General features: G+C 44.9%; 3 protein-coding genes across 3 annotated transcripts; 2 read left to right on the plus strand and 1 right to left on the minus strand.

Moving 5' to 3' along the window:
• Positions 1-16,551: 16,551 nt before the first annotated feature.
• LOC125515464 (S-adenosyl-L-methionine-dependent methyltransferases superfamily protein) lies at positions 16,552-19,018 on the minus strand. Its single transcript, XM_048680934.2, has 9 exons — positions 18,868-19,018; positions 18,646-18,712; positions 18,494-18,559; positions 18,300-18,393; positions 18,097-18,213; positions 17,804-17,904; positions 17,223-17,297; positions 17,037-17,129; positions 16,552-16,961 (listed from the first exon to the last, which is right to left on the minus strand). The coding sequence occupies exons 1-9, from the start codon at positions 18,879-18,881 to the stop codon at positions 16,704-16,706; spliced, it is 885 nt and encodes a 294-aa protein (XP_048536891.2). The 5' UTR covers positions 18,882-19,018; the 3' UTR covers positions 16,552-16,703.
• A 21-nt stretch (positions 19,019-19,039) lies between these two features.
• LOC147966698 (pentatricopeptide repeat-containing protein At1g31430-like) lies at positions 19,040-21,010 on the plus strand. Its single transcript, XM_087529033.1, has one exon. It carries the CDS (start codon positions 19,069-19,071, stop codon positions 20,869-20,871), a length of 1,803 nt encoding a protein of 600 aa, XP_087385159.1. The 5' UTR covers positions 19,040-19,068; the 3' UTR covers positions 20,872-21,010.
• A 671-nt stretch (positions 21,011-21,681) lies between these two features.
• On the plus strand, positions 21,682-23,434 carry LOC125515463 (heavy metal-associated isoprenylated plant protein 5). The gene is made up of 4 exons (XM_048680933.2): positions 21,682-21,820; positions 21,919-22,036; positions 22,179-22,363; positions 22,793-23,434. The coding sequence occupies exons 1-4, from the start codon at positions 21,806-21,808 to the stop codon at positions 23,000-23,002; spliced, it is 528 nt and encodes a 175-aa protein (XP_048536890.2). The 5' UTR covers positions 21,682-21,805; the 3' UTR covers positions 23,003-23,434.
• The last annotated feature ends 80 nt before the right edge of the window (positions 23,435-23,514 follow it).

Genomic DNA, 23,514 nt, shown 5'->3' on the forward strand with positions numbered 1-23,514 from the left:
CGATCGATGCTGCTCGACTCAGCTTTGGACGAGTAGCTAGCTATCTGTTTGCTTGCTTAAATATTGCAACTAGTACCCAAACCTCTATATTCGGGGAGGTTTTTGCCCCCACGTCTCGCCACTTGGCCGATGGGGACTGGGAGACCTATCAATTGTTGACACGTGCATTTGTTTGGGAGGCTACCGGGTAGAAAACGCATGTGGCCGTAGGCCTTCGTTCAAAATTTTGTTAACTGATTCACATTTTCCCATGTGCACTTGGGGTATCTTTAGCATTTTGGTTCAGATGATTGTTTGTTAATATACTAAACCTTACCCAGGCCCCTATTTCCGGGAGCGTTTTCCTCTAAGGTTAACCCACTTGTAAGAAAATGACCTCTAGGTAAATTTATACATGGCACGTGTATTTTTTTTGTTATATGGCCGTGTACGAATGCGTGGTGTGTTCAAGGTTTCGTTTCAAAAAATTTGAACGTGCGTGGCATTTGTGTTGGTTGCTTTAGCATTTTTTGTTGTCTATGCGGCAGGTTGTACGGTTGAGTTTGTGCCCTGGCGTGGCTGTTCTGCCTTTATGCTTCTCTTGATTTCTATTTGTCATTGGGTTCTGCTTGTGTCGCTGACGGCCCAATTGTTGTCTGCCGTTCCGGTCGTGCCATTGTTGGCCTAGTTGTTGTGTCGCTTTCTGTTGTCCATTGGGTTACGTGCGTGTTGCTATTGGCCCAGTTGGTCTTCCTTCGCTCCGCGGTGGCGTGTTTCCTTTTGATACAGCGGTGCCGCCTTACCGCTCTCGGTCGTTCGATCTAGATGGTGCTGATTGCGCAAGTCTCTTTATTGGGTTATATGTGTTGTCCTCCGTTGGGCTAATCGGTGTCGTCCAGCTGCGAGAAGAGAAACAACGGTGCCGCCTCGATCGTCTTATCTAGATGTTGCTGTTTTTTTCACAGCTGCCGCTTTTACTGTCTATTCCAGAGCCTGTTGTTTCTTTCTTATCGGTGCAGCTGTCGTCGTTTCATCTGCAGTCGAAGGCGCGTCGCGGAGAATCCCATCCAATGTTTTAGCACTGCTCTACCGCCGTTTCTGGCTATAAAAGCTCCTCCCTTCGGCCTGCGTCTCCCGATCAAGGTTGTTCCCACGTCCATCCTTGGGGCTACCCGTCTCGGCGCCCTCTCTTCCGGGGTCCCGCTCCAACCTTTTCTCCACGCGACTATGGCGATGGCGCACAGAGATCGTCAGAAACGGCATGCATGCGGGAAGCAGGATTAAGGCGGCGACGGCATGCCGTTCCCGTCGCTATTGTTCATGTTCTCGCTCTCCTCGCCTCTCCACCTCTTCCGATCTCATTATGTTTTTCTTTTCCTCCTACAGTTCATGGTGCCCTAACGCCGCGGGGAGCCATGGAAAGACCGGAAGCTGCCAGGGACATCGAGGGCAGCCCGCTGGGCGTTTGCAGTCAATGGAGCCGCACAAGGCACCAGGGATCACTCGGGGTGCGACCGCAAAGGGGGGTTCTGTCGCCGCCACTAGGGGCTTGTACCGGGCAAGGAGCTGCGTCGAGTTGATGCCGGTGCTGCTCTGAGGAGCAAGAACCTGCATCACCATCACCAGGTGGGTCTGCCTCTCGCCGTCCAAGCAGGAGTGCCGCCAGCGCCGCCCTCGGGCATCTTCGTCGAAGGAGGAGCAGCCACCATCATGGAGGAGCCGGCTGCGCTGTTCTAGCTGCTTTACCGAGAAAAGTCGGGGAGCTGCTGGCATCTTGCACGACGGTGTCACCTGCGGGTCGACCAATTTCTTCTCGCCGCTCTACAACATCAACTGTTGGGGCGTGTGACCGCTGCCTATGCCCCCGCGTGAGTTGCCAGTACCCCACGCGCCACCGCACCCCCACCCTAGCTGCGTGCTTTGTTGCCTCTCTCAACGTCCTGAGGGAACATGCGTGGAGGTGCCGCCCAAGCGTCGGCGTTCCTCTCGCATGCGGCCATGCTGCTACTATCTTCGTTTCACAGGTACATGGGTAGTAACCGTTCGTCTCCTTACTTCCATTCCTGTCTCCTTTTATTTTTCTGTGCCTGCGTGTCTGTTTATGGAGATTTCTTGTTTATGTTGTATAGACCGTGGAACATGGAACCACGGATCAATTCAGCAGCGACTTTGGTCTGAACACGTCGTTGGCCATCATGGGTGACGACTCTGATCTAGGATGGCTGTATGTCATCTCTGTTCTGTTCAGTTTCAGCTTTGGTCATGTCCTACATATACCCAACACATGCTTTACATGTCTTGATCCAGTGTAGTCTTATTTAGATTATACTCAATGATGAGGATGGAATTAGTGGATGCTTTCTATCAATAATGGATGTATATTCGGTATAATTGGATTCTGGATTGATGTGCTTTAGACTGATGACCCAATGTGCCTATTTGAACAAATCCAGTGTTGGACATGAAATGCATATATACACGGATACAACAACATGCATGGTCTTTGAACTAACTTCTTTCTTTCTTCACATACTACTAACTTCTCTATTTCCCCTAGGGATTCCCATTTCTCTTTTTTTTATTTAAGATATTCTTGGATTTACCGGCCAATTTTATGGGCTTCTCATTTGAATTCCAGGGTAATTGAGTGGTACTCTACTTGGACGGACATAGCGATTTATCCTGGGATTTGTTTGTTTTCTCAAACTGCCTTTTGCTTTGCGGCATGGGATTGGTTAGATTTCGGTTTGGCAGCTGATAGGTGAGTGCACTGACAGGGCAAAAATTTCGGGGATGTGATTACCTGCATGGCAATGGATGTGATTACGTGCATGTGATTAGCTTAGGCATTTTTTTAATTATTATTAATTTTTTCGATTGAGATATTTTTCTTTCATGTGATTAGCTTAGGTGTTTTTGAATTATTATTATTTCTGTCTGATTGAGATATTTTTCCATCATGTGATTAGCCATGTCCTCTCGCAGTACGATCTGTTCTCCACCAACCTGTGCCCCGTCGGCCCAATATCGAACGAAGCATGTCTTTCTCTCCCAATGATGGTTTCGCTTTGATCTTTAAAGACGTCATAGGATAGTGGCCCCATTGCGCCTGGCCATGCTTCTTCCCGCCTCTGATCGTGAGCGGTTCAAGGTTGTGCTCACTATAGCATCACCTGATTATCAATGATCATAACTATCACACATTTGAAGTCACAAAGAGAAACCTGTTTCCAATGCAAGAGAAGGCACTCACCAATCAATGACAGTTCAACATGTAACCGCCTAGCAAAGTAAATTCACAAGACAGACTAAGATCCTAGCAAAATAAATTCACAAGGCAGATTAAGATCCTGGGAAAGATATGCACCAATTTGCAAAAGATCTATACAAGTTCATCACAGGCAGGAAGCCGCGCTGTCATAAATAAATGAAATGTGCTTAGTCTTATTAAGGAAGTTTCGATGTGTATTTTGGACTTTGTAAGATGTAGCACTCATGCAAATAATTAGTGTATCGTCCTCAATTTGCTTTTATCATGTCTTGCCTTTTTTTCATTACAAACTTATGAATTTGCTTTTATGCATGTTTTGCCTTTTTCGTACTAACATATGGACCTAAAGATTTTCATTTTAAGTTTAAGTTTATAAAACAAGACAAAAGCGACATATATACAAAACTTAACATTAATACATATGCACGGTGATGATAAATGTGTCATTTCTAGCTTCTTCTTTTATGATTGTAACCTCAACTATCTAGCTCTCTTGCTTTAAATTGAGTTTAACTGTGAAAATAAAAGTAACATATATAAACGCAATGTATCGACAAGGCGCGGCGTGCCACCGCGCGGGTACATGCTAGTAGTACTACCGGAGGCCGATACGCACGTGTGCAGGGCAGGTCCAGCTCGACTCGGGCTTGGACTCCCGCTCCGGCCTACCGACCCGTGTCCGATACTGAATCGAAAGCCACGATCGGCAGTTGAGTCCGACTCGACTCGGGGGAACGTGCTCTGGAGTTTGAACCCCTCATAGGCTACGATCTTCGTACGTTATACTACTACACATATTTATCTGGCCATTCAATCAATTGGTGAGAACTGTGTCGTAGGCATCTGCGATTGTACCGTGTCAAAAAAAAGGTTGTGAAGTAGGCATCTGCAATTATACTGTGTTAAAAAAAAGTTGTGCCCGGACAACCATCTACAACAATCCATCATATACTACTAGGACATATGCCCGTGCGTTGCAACGGGAGTAATAATTGACCTGCTCATCAAAACATCTATCATGCCGCAGGGAGGCAGGCACCTCGATGAATTAAGAACCATACTATAGATACAATACTTTTGGTATGATTTCTATACCATACTTTCGATAGCACAATACATGAATAAATTAACATAAATGATAAGTACCTGATGTCAAGTATGAGCACATGGCACATCGAACATTTTCGATAGCAATTCTTGACACAAGGATGGCAAGTTAGACACACACGGCAATTCTCTGTCAAAAATAAATTGAAACATGAAGTTAGCATGCTTGCTAACTAAAATTATCACCCTCGGGTCACTAAATTCGCCATAAAAATGTTTGATTTGTCATTTGTTCGTACCCGACGGACATTATCAGATTCCTAATTAAAGTGCGCCAGAATAATTAATAAACAAAGTTAATTAAAAAGGGCATGCACACAAAGTTAACTAAAAAGGGTATGCACACAAAGTTAATTAAAAAAAGTATGCATTGTGTCCCCAAATATCTTGCCCCACATTGCAAGGACGGAAGAAGATCCGAAATTGCCCAAATAAATGCATGCGTGCCCCTCTCCAGCTAATTTTCACAAGCCAACACATAAATCTATTTAATTAGAGGCAATCAGCACACAATTCCATTTTAGCCAATTCATGCGGTAAATGTGGCGTGCATGTCCTCTTTTATGCATGTGTAGCATCTGGCGACCAACACGTGTTCTGATCGGTCCCATCACTGAAACAGTGCTATTTTGTTTTACTTATTTCCCTTAACTTATCTCCTGGACTCTTCTAGCTGCCTCAGTTCCAGCTCCATGAGGCGTTTCCCACAAGGCCACAAGGTGAGACCGTGAGATGCAGACCACCGTCCGGGGCCCTCGCCGACGCCGGCAGCAAGTAGGGACGCGATGCGGTAGCAAGGCCCGCATCCGGCGCGTCCAATCCCGGGACTAAACTATGGCAGCTGCTCCCTTGCCTATGTTCTCCTCAGTTCGAGCTCAGAGACAATTCACACAAGGTGAGATGCGGTCTACCGTCCGAGGCCGTCGCCGTCGCCGGCGGCAGGGCGAGAGCTATGCTGTGTAGCACCGTTTGCGTCTGGCGTGCCTAAGCTGTGGCAGCTGCTCCATGCTGTTGTTCCCTGCCGAACAACATCGCGCGCGGGGGCGGTCAGCGGGTACCTCGAGATACAGCAGGGGCTCATGTAGACTCATTTCAAGTTTGGAACTCGATGCAAGCTCAAGAGGCAGAGGTTAGTGCTACCCCCATATGCTATTTCTAGTGCTACCCCCATACACTATTTCATCTGCCTGTAATTTCCCTTTTCTGCAACTCAAAGTGATAGAAACAGAGGAGGGGCAGAGTGTATGCACATATGCACGTAGTGTAGTTTGACGTGCAGCTTCACTTTTCCATTCTTAGTTTTCAATCACACGAGCGCAAGACTACATTGAACTGGAAAACTAAATCATGGAGGAATAACCAGCAACTAATTTGTATTCATATATATCTTTATTTGAGTATAAAACTACCAGTTAACAGTTTGAATTCATAGAAATTATGAAAATCATGCAAAACTATACTTTGAAACTGAATACACAATTATATTTTCTACAGGCTACCATTCTAAAACTGAGACATACCTTAGAACAATGAACAATGAGTATCAAACCAGTTGTACCTTTACAAGCACTCATTTATTAGACGACAAACATGGATGGTAATACAACTGCATTTTACACAGAATACTATTATATCATTGTAATGCTTCTTATATAATACATACAAACTGTTAAAACAAATTCAGAGGCTTCACCTCGGTGTCAGCCGTTAGTATAAAATGCTGAGATGACAAAAAAAGGTAAAAAAATGCTGAGATGACAAAACAAAACACGTAACTTGGAATATAGCTGAGAATATATAAATCTTAGATAATCAGTAAAATAAAAATGCAACTTTTTCTTGGAAAAATGTACCTTGTGGAAAATCACCTTAACTATAATTGATTATTGCCTCCCCTTGGAACTACTGTACAAAACCTGAAGAAATCGTGTACTATAATGAAGCACTAAAGCACATGCATATACATACGGCATGTTCGAAACATGAGGCCGCTCCTTGCTATATGTTTACATGAGGCATGTTTGAAACTGATTTTGCTGATGCGCATGGCCACTTGTGTGGCACGCCCGCGATCATCACTCCCAGAATTATAATGTAATTCTGAAGGATTAATTTGCACGCCCACGGTCATCACTCCCAGAGCTATTTCTGTAATTTGCATGTCATAGATTAAACTCTTTGTTTGTTTTAATCTTATCTCCTCTGTATGATAAGAGGGTCTAAAATTTGTAGATTCAAGGCGCAAAAACGTACCTATGCATGATGAAGTGCCAGGAGCTGCTTCCATGCTCAAGAACACAGTGGATGCATGCTGATCCACAGAGAGAGCAATTTTCTATCAATCCTGATCTATTCTCATGTGATCTAGGGGGCAACATCAACAATGTAGTAGATGGGCAGGAGAAAGGATGTAGCCGGGAAGATATCTTGGTGGTAATCTGTTGTTACACAGGAGAAAAAAAAGTTTGTTTTGCTGATTATATGGAACAAATTAGAGAGGTACACTGTGTTTTATTACTGAATCCAACTTCCATGATGTGTTTCTCCTTTGTGCATGCTCATGAATCCTGGTTCCTCTTTTTTTTGATTGTGCATTCTCAGTTGCTAATTTTTGCTAAGTCCATCCCAATGAGAGGCTTTCCTTCCTTTATTTTCTCTGCCAGATTTGAACGGTGTTTTCTCTCAAAGTCAGAATTGAACATCTCTCAATGAGAGGCTTTCTTTGCCATAGTCACTCAATTCATTCCCTTCCTTGTTCCTTGCACACTTTAGCTCTCACACCCTTGGCTACGACTCCTTGATACGGAGAAAACATAAAAGCATATTTAAATTGGGAGGATTTAATGGAAGAGGGCGAGGTGGGACTATTCTGCACAAGAGGAAGAGGGAAGATAGCTCTGCAGCGGCGCCATGGCTCCTTGCCGCGAACTCGACAGCGTCCATGTGCAGGGGCAGGCGGAGGCCGGTGCCGGCAAGCAGGCAGTGGAGCACGTTGACGGAGCCGTGGTGGAGGTCATGGGCGCCGATCTGCTCCACCCACCTCGAGCCGACGCGAGGAAGAGGGAAGATAGCTCATTAACTCTGCAGCGGCGCCATGGCTGCCTGATGGCGAGCGCCTCATCGCGGCTGCTGGCCACGAGCGCCTCACCGCGGCTTCTGGCCGACGAGCATAGGGGAGCTCGGCTGCTGGGAATGGAGCTCCGCAGCAGCGACTCGGTGGAGGCAGGCAATGGATAAGTGGCGGAGGTGGCCGGTGGTTCCAGGGTTTTTTTTGCAAAAAAATGAAACGTTATCTTGTCAGGAACACACTTAAAATAGGACTGCGGGTTTATTTCTCAGAAAGGGAGGGTCTTTTCTCCAAAACGTCATCGACGGACGACCAGAAACAATCGCTGGTTTATTATTAAGGGAAAGATACATGCTAAAAGAACTACTTGATTCAAAGTGGCTGCTATATACTACTCCCTCTCTCCCATAATATAAGAACGTTTTTATTACATATGCTTTTTTTAATCTTTGAACTCTGCTATACATATGACACCATACCTTAGGTATGATTCTCGTCCGACTTTGGCAATCAAACCGTGCGTAGGTGGGATTAAGGAAAGTGCTCTAAACAAGGTACTTTGTGCTGATCGATGAAAACACAATGTATAGAATGATCCAACTAATTTGCACATGCTGCTTGCGCTCATCGCCAATCTCGAGGCCCTCTTGTACATGCCCCATGACAAGAATCATATGGAACGAAATAGCTCAATTCTGTAGACTGTCTTCTCTGGATCGCATGTGAAATATTGATTGATATTGATTGCAGTATGTTCCTCGTGACCATTTGGAGGATTTGGCATGTCTATAATGAGATTGTTCCTGACAAGCAGCCCAGTTGATGCTTCTCGCCATCTCCTCTGTAGTTACCTGGAATCTCTTTTGGGTCTTACACATCAGCCAGGTCATGATCATGCCAAAGAAAAAGTAGTGGTATCTTATGATTCTATGGCCCAATCTTTGCATGCTCTGAAGCCATCGGTGCTAGCAACGTCGTGGAAATGGTACCTTCCTCCCATGGGATGGGTGAAGTTGAATACCGATGGATCCTTTGCTTCCACAAATCAAGCGGGTGCAGGCATTGTTCTTAGAGATGATTTATGGGCCATTATATTTTCTTCATGTCGCCAACTTTTCTCCTGCAGAGAGGCTTTGGAAGCCGAGTTAATTATGTGCGTGCATGGAAGGTGTCTCTCTTGCTTTGGAATGGTGTGAAGTGCTATGCGCTGGAAGGGATGAATATGATCCAGAATAGCGACAATGACGAGTCTATCTACTCTTCTTTAGTGCTTGAGGTAAGACACTAATGTCTTATCATCAGACTTGTAATACTCATGTAAACCATAGTCAGAAACATTTACTCACTCATTAGCAAATTATGCTAATGCTGAGGGTAGAACTAATGTTTGGTTTATATCTGGTTCTGCCAATACAACTGATCTTTGTAACGAAGAATGTTAGCCCGAAGGTGATTGAGCAATACAAAGTTTGCCCGCAACAAAGAAAGAAAGAATATCATCTATGACCTATCTTTCGACGAGTGGTGTCATCTATTTGGCTTCACCACCAACAATGGCCACTTTCATGTATTGTGATCTTTCGTGGCTGTTTCACGGTTTCTTCTGTCATATATACCAACTAGTGTTCACCAAGGGGGGAGATGCCATCGCTTATCTACCTCCTTCTCTCGAGAAGGGAAGAGAGTGTGTTGTCTTAGAATCCTTCCGCCAGCTACTACCCGCTTGTAGGCCATTTGGGTGTTGTTTGTTTGTCTAACTCTAGTTCTCTTCTTGTGCTGACCGATTCATAACGTCCACTTCTAATTTATGGGGCGATCCAATTTTGTGTAAGGTTTTTTTTATTTCAATTTTTTAGGAACATATATGTTGTTGGATTGGTGTATGCATGATTTGTTATACAGTTAGAAGCCAAATCACTTTCATGAAAGATTTTTAACGGGAGGATGAATGCTTGCGCATGCTGCATTATACTTAGAAGAATGTATATGTAATGTCTTGGTTCACCTTGGCATCTCCTTCTGAATGTATATGTAATACAAAAGCATTATAATGATAGATATGCACATGTTTTTGTTGCAGTTTCATGAAAGTTTCAACTATATATTATGATCTTCTTTCATGTCAGCTGCGACGCATCGGGGATAGGAGATGGCGACATGGGAGTTGTGAACACATGAACGCTGCGACGGGTTAGGGGAGAGGGGGGGGGGGGGGGGGGGGGATAGAACCGAGTAGAGAGAAAAAATCAGAGGGCGCGCGCGTCCCATTCGAACAGCTCGCGAGACGGCTGATCCAAGAATCAACTGGCTGCCGCTTACCGATGGTTTTATTTTGATAGGCAAAATTCTACGATTAAGCCAAACATATGGGTAGTTGTGTTTGGATCTGCGGTGTGCATATGCTCACCGAATACAAAGGAAAAAACATTCCATGAATTGCAGAAAAGATATTGCATAAGTCTTAATTGGAAACATGTACCCCTCCGTCTCAAAATAAGTGTCTCAACTTTATACTTCAAATAAAAAATGTCGCTACAACTTTATGATCTGTATGTTAAACTCTTATACAGACCACTACGTCCGCTTTTTTTTTTTAAAAAAAACCCCATATCTCTGCGATGGATGGAACAAGGGAGGATCGATCAATGGTTAGGTCAAGGCGTCCAAAAAAGGAGAGGGAAACGTCGTGGTGGGACACGGACGTTGCTGGAGAAGGGCGCGAGGAGCCGGCGCGCCGTCGCATTGCCGTGGCCGGCGGCAAGGAGGCCGCGGTGCAGCGGACACCCGAACGCCGGCATCGACATGCGCGATCTTCTCCTTCCTTGCTCTGTTTGCTCGTCAAAGCTTTGCTTCTCCCTCACGTCGATAGGATGCTGCGCGCTTAAATATTGCTGCTGCTGGAGGCTGGGCGATACGCACGACACGTGTGCAGGTCTCCAACCGACCGACCCGAGTCCAAGTGCATACATAATCCAAAACACAGCAAACATGTAGTTCATGCTAATCGATAAAGTACAACATGTCGGACACACCGCGACGCGCCCTGCAACGACGCTAGCAGTATGTGGTGATGCCGGAGACAGGTGATGGACGTTGGTATCAAGTTCAGAGACGTTCTGTTATCTTTTCAATTTTGTCATGCCAGTATTTACGTGACTTATACTTTATTCTTTACTATATGAATGCAAAGAGAGAGAAAACGACGCTAGTAGTACCACCAGGATGAGACTAGGCAGGGAGAACCTTATTCTGTCTTCAAAAAGCCGCCTCCTCCTCGTTTTTCTAAGTATAGCACAATCCCCAACAAGACTGAAAAAAAAACTTAAAACAAAGCCCTCTGTGGTCCTAGGACCATATGAGACAAAGCGGACCAGCGACGACACTGGTGAGAGGCTGAGGAAACCCTAATAAAGAGTCGCCTGGGTCTTGCCTTTTTTCAATCGCCTGCTGCCTTGGCCTTTGCCTTGCACAAGAGAAAAACGATTCGGTTAATAAGTTTGAGTTATCCTCGAGGGGAGAATCCTCTATAACATTTTATAACACTGTGCTCCCTAATTTTGTAAGCCCACATTCAATGAAGGTCCCCAATTGGAATTGTGTCACCCGATTTTGACCGGGTCAATAATTTCTTAAAGCTCTCTTATTCAATTATTTTATATTATACATTATGCTTACTAATTTTTAAGGCCTTACAATTAATCAGGTCTTGAATTTAGAATGGGATAAGTATATTTTTCATCCTCGAATTCTTTCGAAAGTTGAGAAATCGTCCCTCAATTCTAAAACCAGCAAAAATCAGTCCCTCAATTATTTAAACCGAATACTTTTCGTCCTTCATAAGGTTTAAGGTGGTTTTACAGTGACATGACACTTTTTTGACTGAAAATTGTGTTGTTGTTGGAAGTGTAGCTGAAATATATCTGGAGCTATATCCAAATTCTGAAAATGACGAACATGACAGGGATCTGGGCAGTGATGTTGAGTTTCTGATAGGTCCAAATGATAGTAGTGAATCAGGGAGAGGTAGAGATCATTTTGTCGCATTCGCTAGTTCTGCACCTACTGATTGTCTTGCAATCACTGCTGGTAACTCAAATGAGCCTGCAAATGAAGATTCAGAGGCTTATTTGCTGCTTTCTGTTCTTATGAATGGCTTATTTGCTGCTATATGTTCTTATGTCAGACCATGTGAGAATTCATGTTTGTCGTTGATTGTAAACTATATTCGGCACTATTTCCCTTTCCCATTTAGTACTTTGTTAGAGTATGTTCAACTAAATTGGGTCGAGAATATGTTCATACTATTTTCAACTAAATTGGGTTCAGACTATGCCCAACTAAATTCAGTATTATGCTTTGAAATGTCCAAACTATGTTCAGTTATATTCAGATTTTCTTGAAATATATTCAGTACAGTCGCCTTTCTCTTGTTCACACAAAAGTAGAAGTGCAAACACTTTCCTTTTCTCTTGTTCTCACTTGTACGCATGTACACACACATACTCATGCACAAACACTTAATTGACGTGGCATTCAAAACCAGCCAACATGGCCCGTTTCAATCAAAACATTGTCCAAGTTGCAGTAAAACCACCTTAAGCGTTATGAGAGACGAAAAATATCCGGTTTAAATAGTTCAAGGACTGACTTTTGGTGGTTTTGGAGTTGAGGGACGATTTCTCAGCTTTCGAAAGAGTTCGAGGACGAAAAATATACTTATCCCACTTAGAATTGGGTCACCCGATTTTGACCGGTCATTTATTTCTCAAGGAGCTCCCCCATTCAATTCATTTGATTCTCCATCTTCCCCAATTTTGTAGTTTTTTCTTTCAGTTGAGGTATTCAATTTTTGATATTATAGATCCCATGCACCCTCTCACCATCTAAAAAAAAGTGGATAACACATGCAGCCACCCACACAGAAATTTACCCACATTAATATATGTTTTTTTTGAAGGTAAACTAGGGATTTCATTAAAGGTTCACCACGTCTGGAATACAGGCAATGTCTGATAAAACCCCTAGCCACACATGGCGGCCCACCGCGAGAGACACAGCTCCCTTGACTAGCAAGTGGGCCTCAAAATTATTAAATCTACTCTCAAAACGGAAATCAATCAAAATAAAATTATTGCTACTAGTTTGAATTTCTCTAAGAATAGGAGCATAAGATGGAAAGCTTGCAGATTTTATATTGGAAATCACTTCTGCACAATCTGAAGCGATGGCAAGATCTTGAAGATTCAAATCCCGAGCTAGGGCTAGTGCTTCGCTGCATGCAAGTGCCTCCAGAGACGCCGGATCGGTCAGGCCATCAAAAACCGTCGCTGAAGCACCCAAAAATTTCCCAAGTTTGTCTCGGCAAACCACTCCTGCTGCCCCCTTGTCCCCCAACGTTGACAAGCCACCATCACAGTTAAATTTTGCCGCCTCACCCGGGGGTGGTAACCAAACTTTAGCTATCGACCGGTTCGCTCGAACTTCATTGGCCTTGGGTCTGTGCGTGCTGGCTATATCTAACTCCTCCAGAAACCTCCGTATGAAACTCATGGTGGAAAGAGGACTCTGATATTGATTCTCATGTATAGCTTTCCTCCTGGCCCACCAGATTGCCCACATGGTCACTAGAACTCGAGCTAGATCTTGTTGATTAGTATTCTCAAAAAGCCAAAACAGCCAGAGCCTAGCATCATCGTTTTGGTTTGATATCACATGCTCGACCAGCTCGTCGTCCTCCAAAGCCCAAACACATCTTGCCATACGACAGCTTAGCAACGAATGGCGCCAAGTGTCCGCCTCCGCCCCACAAATGGAGCAAGATGGAGAATTTGCTATGTGTCTTCCATGTCTAACCGAGCCGGTTGGGATTGAAGTATGCGCCAAACACCACACAAACACTCTGGTCTTTGAGGGAACTTTCACCTTCCACAACTGGGTCCATGAGTTTTTATCTGCAGCAATGTTAGAATGGCCCGGTCGATGTTCTAGCCAATCTTCTCTTTGTGTTTTGATTGCACAAATCATCCTGTAAGCTGACCTTACCGAGAAAACACCTCTCTTGTCATAATGCCAAGCCCAGAAGTCCTCCTGTTGCCTTGTGCTAAGTGGTATGTTGAGAATAACCTCGACATCAACAGGTAAGAAGTGCTCCATTAGGGCAGGTTTATTCCATGTTCGGGTTGCAGAATTAATAAGTTCCGAAACCATCACCGGCGGGTTCGTTGTGCGGGCACAGATGGGCCTAAGCTTGTAATCTCTCGGCAGCCAGTTGTCCACCCAAACACTAGTACTAGCACCTGTGCCGATTCTCTTAATGAGCCCCAAGGCCAGAATGTCTCGGCCCTCCATTAGTGATCGCCAGACCTGGGAAGGGGAGGTTCCCAAAGTGGCGTTCAACAAATCAGTGTCGGGAAAGTACCGAGACTTTAGAACACGAGCACTCAGAGAATCCGGTTGCTGCATCAACCTTCATGCCTGACGCGCTAGAAGAGCCAGGTTAAACAACTCGATATCTCGGAAACCCAGACCACCCATAAACTTTGGTTTTGACATTGTTTTCCACGACACCATGCCGTCCTCCTCTGGCCGTTTTTACTGCCCCACCAAAATTTCCGTATCAAACCATTAATGTGCTCGCATAAACCCCGAGGCAGCTTGAAACATGCCATCGAATATGTTGGGATGGCTTGAGCGACAGATTTGATAAGGACTTCTTTTCCTCCCGCTGACAGACACTTCTCCATCCAACCTTGTACCCGTTTCCAGATTCTGTCTTTTAGATACTTAAAGGATCCTTCTTTTGATCTACCCACATCAGAAGGCAAACCCAAATATTTCTCGGTTAAAGACTCATTGTGTATCTCAAGGATAGTCTTGATCGCATCCTTGGTCGAGTCCGCTACCCCCTTGCTGAAAAATATTGAAGATTTATCCACATTTATTCTCTGACCCGATGCATCACAATAAACTCTAAGAAGCCCATTAACACGTGTAGCAGACTCTTCATTAGCCTCAAAAAAGAGTAGACTGTTGTCGGCAAAAAGGAGGTGATTAACCAAAGGGGCATTTGGTGCTACTGCAATGCCTTGAACACCAATTTGGGACTTCAACAAGCAAGAAAGTCCCTCCGCTGCAAGCAGAAATAAATATGGCGAGATCGGGTCTCCCTGCCTGAGCCCACGAGTCGGCCTGAAACCATCCAGACAATCACCATTAAACAAAACCGAGAAAGTGACCGAAGAAACACACCTCATGACAGTCTCCGTGAATCTAGGGCTGAACCCTAGTTTAATCATAACCGCTTTTAGATACGGCCACTCCAAGCGGTCATATGCCTTCATCATATCCAGCTTAAGCGCATAGAACCTGTTCCCCATCACCCTTCTTGTTTTCATATAATGCAAACACTCATAGGCCGTGATAAAATTGTCTGTAATGAGACGTCAGGGACAAAAGCAGACTGCTCTTTGGAGATAATGTCGGGGAGAATTAATTTCAGCCGGTTAGCTAAGACCTTTGACGCAATCTTATAGATTACGTTACAGAGGCTTATTGGCCGAAATTGTCCTAAAACTTTTGGACTGGAGATCTTGGGAATTAAGACGATGAATGTGTTATTAATCTCCTCCGGAGAATCAACTCCATCAAGCACTCGAATGATCATCCTTGTAACCTCATCACCACAGAAGTCCCAATGTTTTTGAAAAAAGTGTGCGGGAAAACCGTCTGGGCCAGGTGCCTTGGTTGGAAACATTTGAAACAAAGCATCTTTAACTTCATCTCTGCTATAATCTGCATTAAGGCGAGCATTCACCTCCTCCATACCAATAGTACCCTCTGATGAATATAAGTTTTTATAAAACTCTGTGGCCATACCTGCCAGCTCGCTCGGGTCAGTGCACATTGTTCCGTCACCTCGTTCCAGTTTGACGATCCTGTTTTTTGCCTGCCGAGCACTCACTTTCCGTTGGAAGAACTTAGTATTGCTATCGCCTTCAGCAAGCCACATGATCCGAGAGCGTTGTTTTGCCATTATTTCCTCCCTGTATGCTAACTCAATCAAGCGAGCTATAACCCTCTCCTCTTCCTGCCCTGGCCCCGTTCGCAACGGATCTGCTCTAAGCTCAGCGAGCTGCCGGCGTAACCCCCGCATCTCCTGACGTACCGAGCCGAAAGTCCTCTTGCTCCACCGTGTCATTGAAGCCGAGACATCTTGCAACTTGTTGGCCAAGTCAGCTAGTGTCGTCGCAGGGCCGTTTCCATTCCATGCCTCATCCACCGTTTTTTTGAAGCGCTCATCCGACTCCCATGCACACTCATATCGGAATGGTTTCCTCCCTATCGTCCGTTGGCTGCCTGTCTCCAAGTCAGTCTTGAGCAAAATCGGGCTGTGATCACTCTTGGCTGCGGTTAGATGTTCCAGGGTTGCAAAGGGAAATAGTAAAGACCAGCTTGGTTAGCAGATAACACAAATATATGTTGGTTAGCAGATAACACAGAACTACACTACGAAAGGCCCATCAAATCACCACATTATAAATAAAAATAAAAGGCACTTCATCATCTCTCCCACCCGCCAAATTAAATATTCCATCAGTTCCAAAATATAAGGAGTATTAGTTTTTTGGAAAGTCAAAATTCTTTAACTCTGAACAAGTTCAGGCAAAAATTATCGACATCCACAATATTAAACAAAAAAGTATGGAAATTAATTTCATGATGACTTTAATCATACTGTTGATATTATGAATTTTGCTATATTACTCTATAAATTATATCAAATTTAAAAGGTTTGACTTTAAAAAAAATTAACAGACCTTATATTTTGAAAGAGCTTTAAGAAACCCAACAGCACTAAGGCACATCAAAGAGCGCCCAACTCTTCCAGTGATAGGATTATGTTCCGGCTTATGAATATCACCTACAACCTCTCTGTTGACGAGTGGTGTCATCTCATCTTTTATGACCCATTCCATTCATCACAGTTTCACAACATCTGCACCATAGTTGTTTTATGGCAACTTGACAGCTATACCATATTTGTTGAACAATCCCTAAATCAGCCTGGATGAATGGTAATAAAGCTTCTCCACATTCTCTCTTGCTTCGTTTATTTCAACACAGTACATAACATCAACTTTGCATCATATAGCAACTCAATAGGGCCAGCAGATTAAACTGTAATTCGAGAATAAATGTTCAAGACAACAACACCACCATGTTCCCACGCACACACAGAAAAGTACAACACCAACTGGGTAGAGTTCAACAGATCTAAACTCATGTTAACCTGACATCCTTGAGAAGTCTTGCAGCCATGGCCCCGGACCTTCTGATTTCCCAGTCGTCCATGTCTTCTTTTGAAGCCGTACAAGGTTCAGTCTTCACTCCTGGATCTTCGTCTTCTCCTGGGTTGGAGGCATCGTCATCCTCCTCCTCGGTGTTCCCATTGCCGTTGGGTCCGGCCTCAGGGACTGATGAAGCCTTGAGGTCCATCATGTAAAGATTTATGCTAGGATGTTGATATTTAGCATCCATCTGTGCAATAATTCAGAAACCATCTTTAGTGCTGCTTCAAATAGGTGGAGGGAAAACAATAATCAAGATATGTACCTTTGACTTGGATACAGTTTTCACATTAAAGTTGATTTTCCACATCTCCATCATCTGCTCATGGACAGTGGTGGAACGGATCTCGTATCCTAGCTGCTTATCAAACAGTTACTCAGCTGTGCTCTTTTACTGATCTTTTCTACAGGGTTATAAAATAATGCTACTTGGACAGGGGAAATCACATACCAGTACTTTCGTCTTAGGACCAGATAGTGCAATAATTGTCTCCAGTAGAGGTTGCAATAGATGTTCTGAATAAACCTTCAAAACACACAAAAGATGAAGTGGTAAGTCTCTGTGTTGTCTAAGGATATGATGAAGTGGCAGGTCTCTGTATTGTATATTGATAGTATGTCGAATGTCTGTCATCTGCGTTTCAATTTCACTATGTTCTCAGCATTTCGATTTCAACTCATAGGGTATGCCTATTTTTCATAACATCCATGGATAAATATTCCCAAGAATCTGTAATGTGGGGCGTCCTCTACAGTTTTCCGTTCAAAAAGAATCTGTATTGTGACCAAGTTTTTCTTCTTCAGTTAGGTAAATACTTGAGAGGTTCCCTATTAAAAATATTAATTAAGTTAGGTAAATACTTAAGAGGTTCCCTATAAAAAGTTATCAATTCGATTACGCAGAGATCATGGGCAATGTTTCTAAGATCAGTCAATTCGATTCAGCACATAATCTTGCATAATATGAAATCAGGAGAAACAACTTGAGGGAAAAACTTGCACCAAACACAAGTGCTGCGTCAGAAAGCTTACAACATCAGTCCCAATGATGTAATCGAATGGAGGCTCAACGGCTCTGATATGTTCTTTATTCCCCCAATCCAATTCTGCAACCGTAACTGAGCCAAAGGAACCTATTTGCAAAATACACTTTGTAAGAACTAGGAATATCCAAGTGTGGTGAGTATCCTATACTAAAGAGTAAAATTTAGCTAATCACTGAGAAGCATAACAGAAGGTCTATGCATTCAGAACATGTAATGATGAGAATATCATCACAGTATCCTAAATTACATATATGAATGGTGCTTTCTTTGATAACAAACCTGAGTCGGGATTAGACTGCGCAATCCACGATTTATTGCGTTCAACATTCCTCATGAGCAGCGGGAGCACCTCAACCTGGTCAGTTGTAACAACGTCACAACCAAGCAATGCCATACCTGAATGAGAAGCATATATTATTTCCCTTGAGAGAAAACCTCCAAGATCATAGATATCTCTGAAAGGACAATGAGATCCAGCTTACCAAGCCCGGCTAGACCACAACCAGCTCCTAACTCGATCGCCCTTTTCCCTTTCAGCTTGGATGGACAAAACCTACCTTTCCTGCTATTCTTTTCCTGCAGATATAAAGTCAGACTGCTACATTAGCACTAACAAATCAAGCTTACAAAATGCAGAACTGTAAAAGAGAGCTCGGAACTAACAGCAGGCTATTACCAGGAATTTTGCGAACACCATCGACGCGTCCCATACCGTCGTGCCGAGGTGCTTCGAATTGGGGTCCTGCAGACAGCGAAAAATTCAGACTTCATGAGAGTGGCAGCAAAGAAGAAGCTAGGAAAGCACATCGCGTCACGGAGCATGACGACCTGAGAAATATGCAGGCGGTGGCCCATCAGTTCCAGCGTGATCGCCGACGTGCTCGGGGAGTTCAGCCTGCCATCAGATGACACCGTACATGAGACCGGAATACATGAAAAATCAGTGGAGCGGCCCAAAATCTCTACTAAAATTATAGCTAGATGCCGGAACGGGAGGAAGGGCGGGCAAGTTGCGAGAGGAGGGGAGTGTTCAGGGTGTCGCTTGCTTACCTGTCGTAGTCCATGGAATCCGGTGAACTTTCCCGCCGGCGGCGTCGAGGTTGCGGCGGTGAGGGTTTGGGGGAGGACCGGAGGAGGCAGAGTGGCGTCTATCTGGGTTGGCGTTTGCTCGCGGAGGCCCATACTTCTGTTCAGATGGGCTTCAGGCAATGACCTCCAAGCCCACGTCTACGTGTCTGATTCAAACGCCAGATGAGCGGCGGCGCGTCTGCCCCCGCCACTCCGGCGGCATCCACGCCGACGGCGACGAGGCCTCGCCTGTCGAGGTTCCGCCGGGCCGGCAGCGCCGTCGCGGCCGCCGCCCCGGGAGGCTTCCTCCACCTCTCCCTCCTCGCGTCCCTCCGCCGCCGGCCCTCGCTCCAGGCGCACGCGCAGCTCCTCCTCCTCGGGCTCCCGCTCCCGGCGCACGCCGCCTCGCGCCTCCTACGCCCGCACCTCCGCTCGGGGCACCACCTCGCCTCGCTCCGCCTCTTCCTCCGAATCCTGCGCGACCGTCCCAAACTCCGTCGCTCCCTGGAGACGCAGGCGGAGGCCGTCCCAAACTCCCACTCCCTCTCGGCCGCCCTCGCGGCCTGCGCCCACCACGCGTCCCCCTCCCCCGGGCTCTCCGCCCACGCCTTCCTCGTCAAGTCCGGCTACGCCTCCGACCTCTTCGTCGCCAACTCCCTGCTCCACTTCTATGCGTCCTTCGGTTTACCCTCTCTGGCACGCAGGCTGTTCGATGAAATGCCAGCGAGGGACACCGTATCATTCAACACTCTGATCGGTTCATATGCGAACTCGTGCTGTGTTGGCGATGCTTTCGGAGTATTCAAGGTTATGGTGGAGGGAAGATTGCGGCCGGATGGGTGGACCATCACGGCGTTGTCAGGCGCATGTGTGGGGCTGAAGGATTTGAGGGTGGCAAAAGCGTTGCACGCGGTTGCCATGAGAGCGCTTCGGGCTGCAGCGTTTCAGTCACAACAGGTGGCGATCGTGCTGGTGGACATGTATGTGAAGTGCAGGGGGCTGGTGCTTGCCAGGAAGGTGTTTGATTTGGCAGGGGAGAAGGCAAGGGACGTGAGGTTATGGACCATGATGGTGTCAGGGTATGCCAGGTCTAGGGAGCTCGAGATGGCTAGAGCGTTATTTAATGAGATGCCAGAGAAGGATTTGGTCGCATGGACGGCTCTTATTGGTGGGTTTGTGCAGTTTGGCAGATCTAAGGAGGCATTGATGTTATTTGAGGAGATGGAGGAGGCAGGAATTGAGGCAGATGGAGTCACAGTAGTTAAAGTTCTTTCAGCTTGTATTCAGTACCGTACGTTCGATGTTGCAAAGAGGCTTCATCATCGTGTGATGCATAATGAGCTGATCAGCACAGATGCAAGACTTGCTACTGCCTTAGTTGACATGTATGCCAAGCATGGGTTCATACAGACAGCCATGGATGTGTTTTGTGGTGTGGATGACATATTTAAGACCGTGGAGTTGTTCAATGCTATGATAGGCGGACTAGCTCATCACAATTCTGGTGAGAAAGCTATTATGCTTTTTGATGAAATGAGATCGCTCGGGCTCCATCCTGATAAGATCACTTTCACGGCAGTGTTGTGTGCATGCAGCCGCGGTGCCTTAGTGACACAAGGGTTTGAGATATTTAATTCCATGGTGGGCAAGTATGGTGTAGAACAAGATATTAAGCATTATGCTTGCATGGCTGATCTCCTTGCAAGAGATGGACGGCTTGACGATGCTTACCGTTTTATCCAGAACATGCCTTTCAAAGCAAATAGTGTGGTCTGGGCTTCTCTTAGGAGAGAATGTGAGATCCATGGAAACATGAGGATTGGAAAACTTGCAGAGGAGGAACTACTTCGGTTTGATCCTAGCTACAAGCCTGAAAGCGAAAGCCTCGTCTTGTCTGACATATTTTCAGATGGAAGGAAACAGAAAAGGTCTGCAATGGTGAGAAAGGTTATACGCCTCAAACCTAAGCACAAGCGTACAAAGTAGCAGTGTAGGTTTTTCAGACACAATATGAGTGGGGGAAAGACTGCACCCAACATAGTGAGATGGTTTCTGTAGCCTTTGGGTTGCTAAATTTATTCTAAGGCCCTAAATGCCAATAAAAATTGTCAGTAATCTTCGGATGCATGCTGGTTGTCATTCTTCTTTCAAGTATCTGTGAAGATTTACAGAAGAGATATTTGTTTGAATGATGGTACCAGGCTCCATCAAATGAAACAAGGGTCATGCTCTTGCATGGACAACTGGTGACGCCAATGCAAATATTCTGGACAAACTATGGCCGTTATGTTCACAAATTGCAGGCAAGCCTCTCTTTCTTTTTTGTTCTTTTCTGTGCAGTACATGCGTAAACTAATAATTAATTTAAAATGTTGGAGATCCAAAACAATCCACCTGTTAAACATAAGTGAGTTGATCAAAACCAACAACTCACAATTTAGTGCAGATTAACAGCTGACCTAACTCTGTCAGAATAATATCTGAAGACTCCATGGTCAATGTGTTGTTTAACTGCAGAAAAAAAATGAAAACACAGAGAGAAGCTCACAACTGCTTGTTGCAATGGCAAACTACTGACTTTTCTTAATCTATTTTTAAATTTTATGTGTTTTCATAAAAACCTGTATTTTCAAATTACTTGTACAATTTTAGACCTGCATTTTATTGCGTTGCCTTTTTTTCAATATTGATGTTGTTCTTTTTTCGCTACTACTGATAATCTGAAGTCAGATTGACTCGAACTAATTTCTTATTGGAAGCTCTCCTTTTCACCTACAAGAATGTCAAGAAGGTGATGACCAACCACAACAATAGCTACCTTTTCGTTTGTGCTCCACCTTTGTGCTCTCTGTATATCATACTACAATCACACTCTTTCTGGAGAATCAAGTATCACCACCAGGCTTAAGACAAGGTCTAAATGATCATGGCAAAGGTATGTTTTTCGAGCATCTAAACGTATATACAGATCCATGGTACAAGTAGTTCTTCATATTGTTTTGAGATTGAGGTGTTCTTATGAATATCTGACAGGAACAATACGAGAACAACATGTCAAAGACTTATGTTCTGAAGGTCAGCATGCACTGCCAGTGCAATGGTTGCATCAAGAAGATCAACGACGGGGTGAAAGAGATCGCCCTTTCAGAAGGTACATATGCACGTCGCTTAAATGAGCATTTCTTTGTGATAGAGTGATAGTATACATCTGTTGTTATGTGTGATTATTGCACATGTCTTCTGTTGCACTGCCTTTGTGAATGATCTAAATTTTGGCCTTCATGGTTATGAAGGGGTGGAGAGGGCTGACCTGGTGGCGGAGACGGCAGAGGTGATAGTGGTCGGGAGAATGGACCCAGAGAAGCTCTGCTGCTTGCTGCATGAACTAACGCAGAAGCATGTGAAGATAGAAACCAAAAGAGCCGTATCTGAAGGAGAAACTGCAGCTTCTCGGGAAACCAAGAACCGCTTTGGCCAGGTACCATTGTTTTCAGGCTAATAAGTCGATCGTACATCAAAATCACAATGTTAAAATAAATCATACTATATAGTCAAATGATGGTGGTAGGAAATACAAAGCTGGCTGCTGTTAAATCGGTCGAGCATTTGTTTCGGTTCTATTGATGCAGTTATTCCTTCATATTCGTCTTTCGCTGGGGAAACAATAGGTACATAGGAGTAGGACACAGAATGTACACATCATACCAAAATAGGTAGGTGACCTGCTGAGCTACCCATTTCTTGTAATCGATGTTGTTTGTGCCCAAACACCCACATCATGTTCGTATTTGCCTCCACATCTCAACTGCTACACGCCGGGTAGGAAGATAGTAGGTCACCAGCTATGAACCATCTGATTTATGATGCACTGCATGATCATCTCAATTTCTCCAACTGAACCTTTCAGGTTACTTCCGGCTTGTTCGATTCGGACTTACCAGAGGAAAGCCCAGTAACACCTGTTATGCCGAGCGCACCGCCGATTCCCGAGGCATGGAGGAGCCAAACCGTGCCTTCCCAGAGATGCGCTTACCGTTGGTCGCTACCTTTGCCCGGCGCACTCGGCGTGTGGGCAGCGTCTGACATCGAGGGGACAATGGCGGTGTACGAGCTCTGAAGGCTTATTCAACAGCACAGTCAGCAGAAGCAGGCTGCACTCTGTCGTCACCTTCGTTTTGTGCTAGCTGATTTGTTGTGACGCAAGTATTTTCTGCCAAGAGCTTTAACCTGCGTGTTCTTTGTTTCTACCCGTGGCTTAATGACACGGGCATGCTCTCTTTTGCTTCGTTGTTAATCCGCGATGCTTTGTACAATCATCAGCATTGCTTGCATCAATGCGGGTTAGATTGTCATGTTGTGCAATAGTAAATAGGAATCCAGGGGAGAAGTGTAGGAACCGGGCATGGAATCCCGTGTCCTACGTGTCAATGGGCTGGCTGGACGGCTGCTCTGTTTTATTGCTGCGATGAGTTGTGCAAGTAAATTTAGTCTAATGCCCTAAAATACCAGTAAAAATTGTCAGTAATCTTCAGATGCATGCTGGTTTTCATTCTTCTTGTAAGTATACGGTGAAGATTTACAGCAGAGATATTTATTTGAATGGCTGCATGAAATGAAACAAGGCTCATG

The sequence above is a fragment of the Triticum urartu genome, chromosome 6A, assembly GCF_056163025.1.
Source record: "Triticum urartu cultivar PI428250 chromosome 6A, HENAU_Tu73, whole genome shotgun sequence".
Taxonomy (NCBI): domain Eukaryota; kingdom Viridiplantae; phylum Streptophyta; class Magnoliopsida; order Poales; family Poaceae; genus Triticum; species Triticum urartu.

Coding starts and splice junctions, on each gene's coding strand:
- LOC125515464 (XM_048680934.2), bottom strand. Junction 18,214..18,299: donor TTGTGGTCTAGCCGGGCTTG/GTAAGCTGGATC, acceptor CTTCTCATTCAG/GTATGGCATTGCTTGGTTGT. Junction 17,130..17,222: donor GTCCTAAGACGAAAGTACTG/GTATGTGATTTC, acceptor TTTGATAAGCAG/CTAGGATACGAGATCCGTTC.
- LOC147966698 (XM_087529033.1), top strand. CDS start 19,069: ATGAGCGGCGGCGCGTCTGCCCCCGCCACTCCGGCGGCATCCACGCCG.
- LOC125515463 (XM_048680933.2), top strand. Junction 22,037..22,178: donor AGAGATCGCCCTTTCAGAAG/GTACATATGCAC, acceptor ATGGTTATGAAG/GGGTGGAGAGGGCTGACCTG. Junction 22,364..22,792: donor CCAAGAACCGCTTTGGCCAG/GTACCATTGTTT, acceptor TGAACCTTTCAG/GTTACTTCCGGCTTGTTCGA.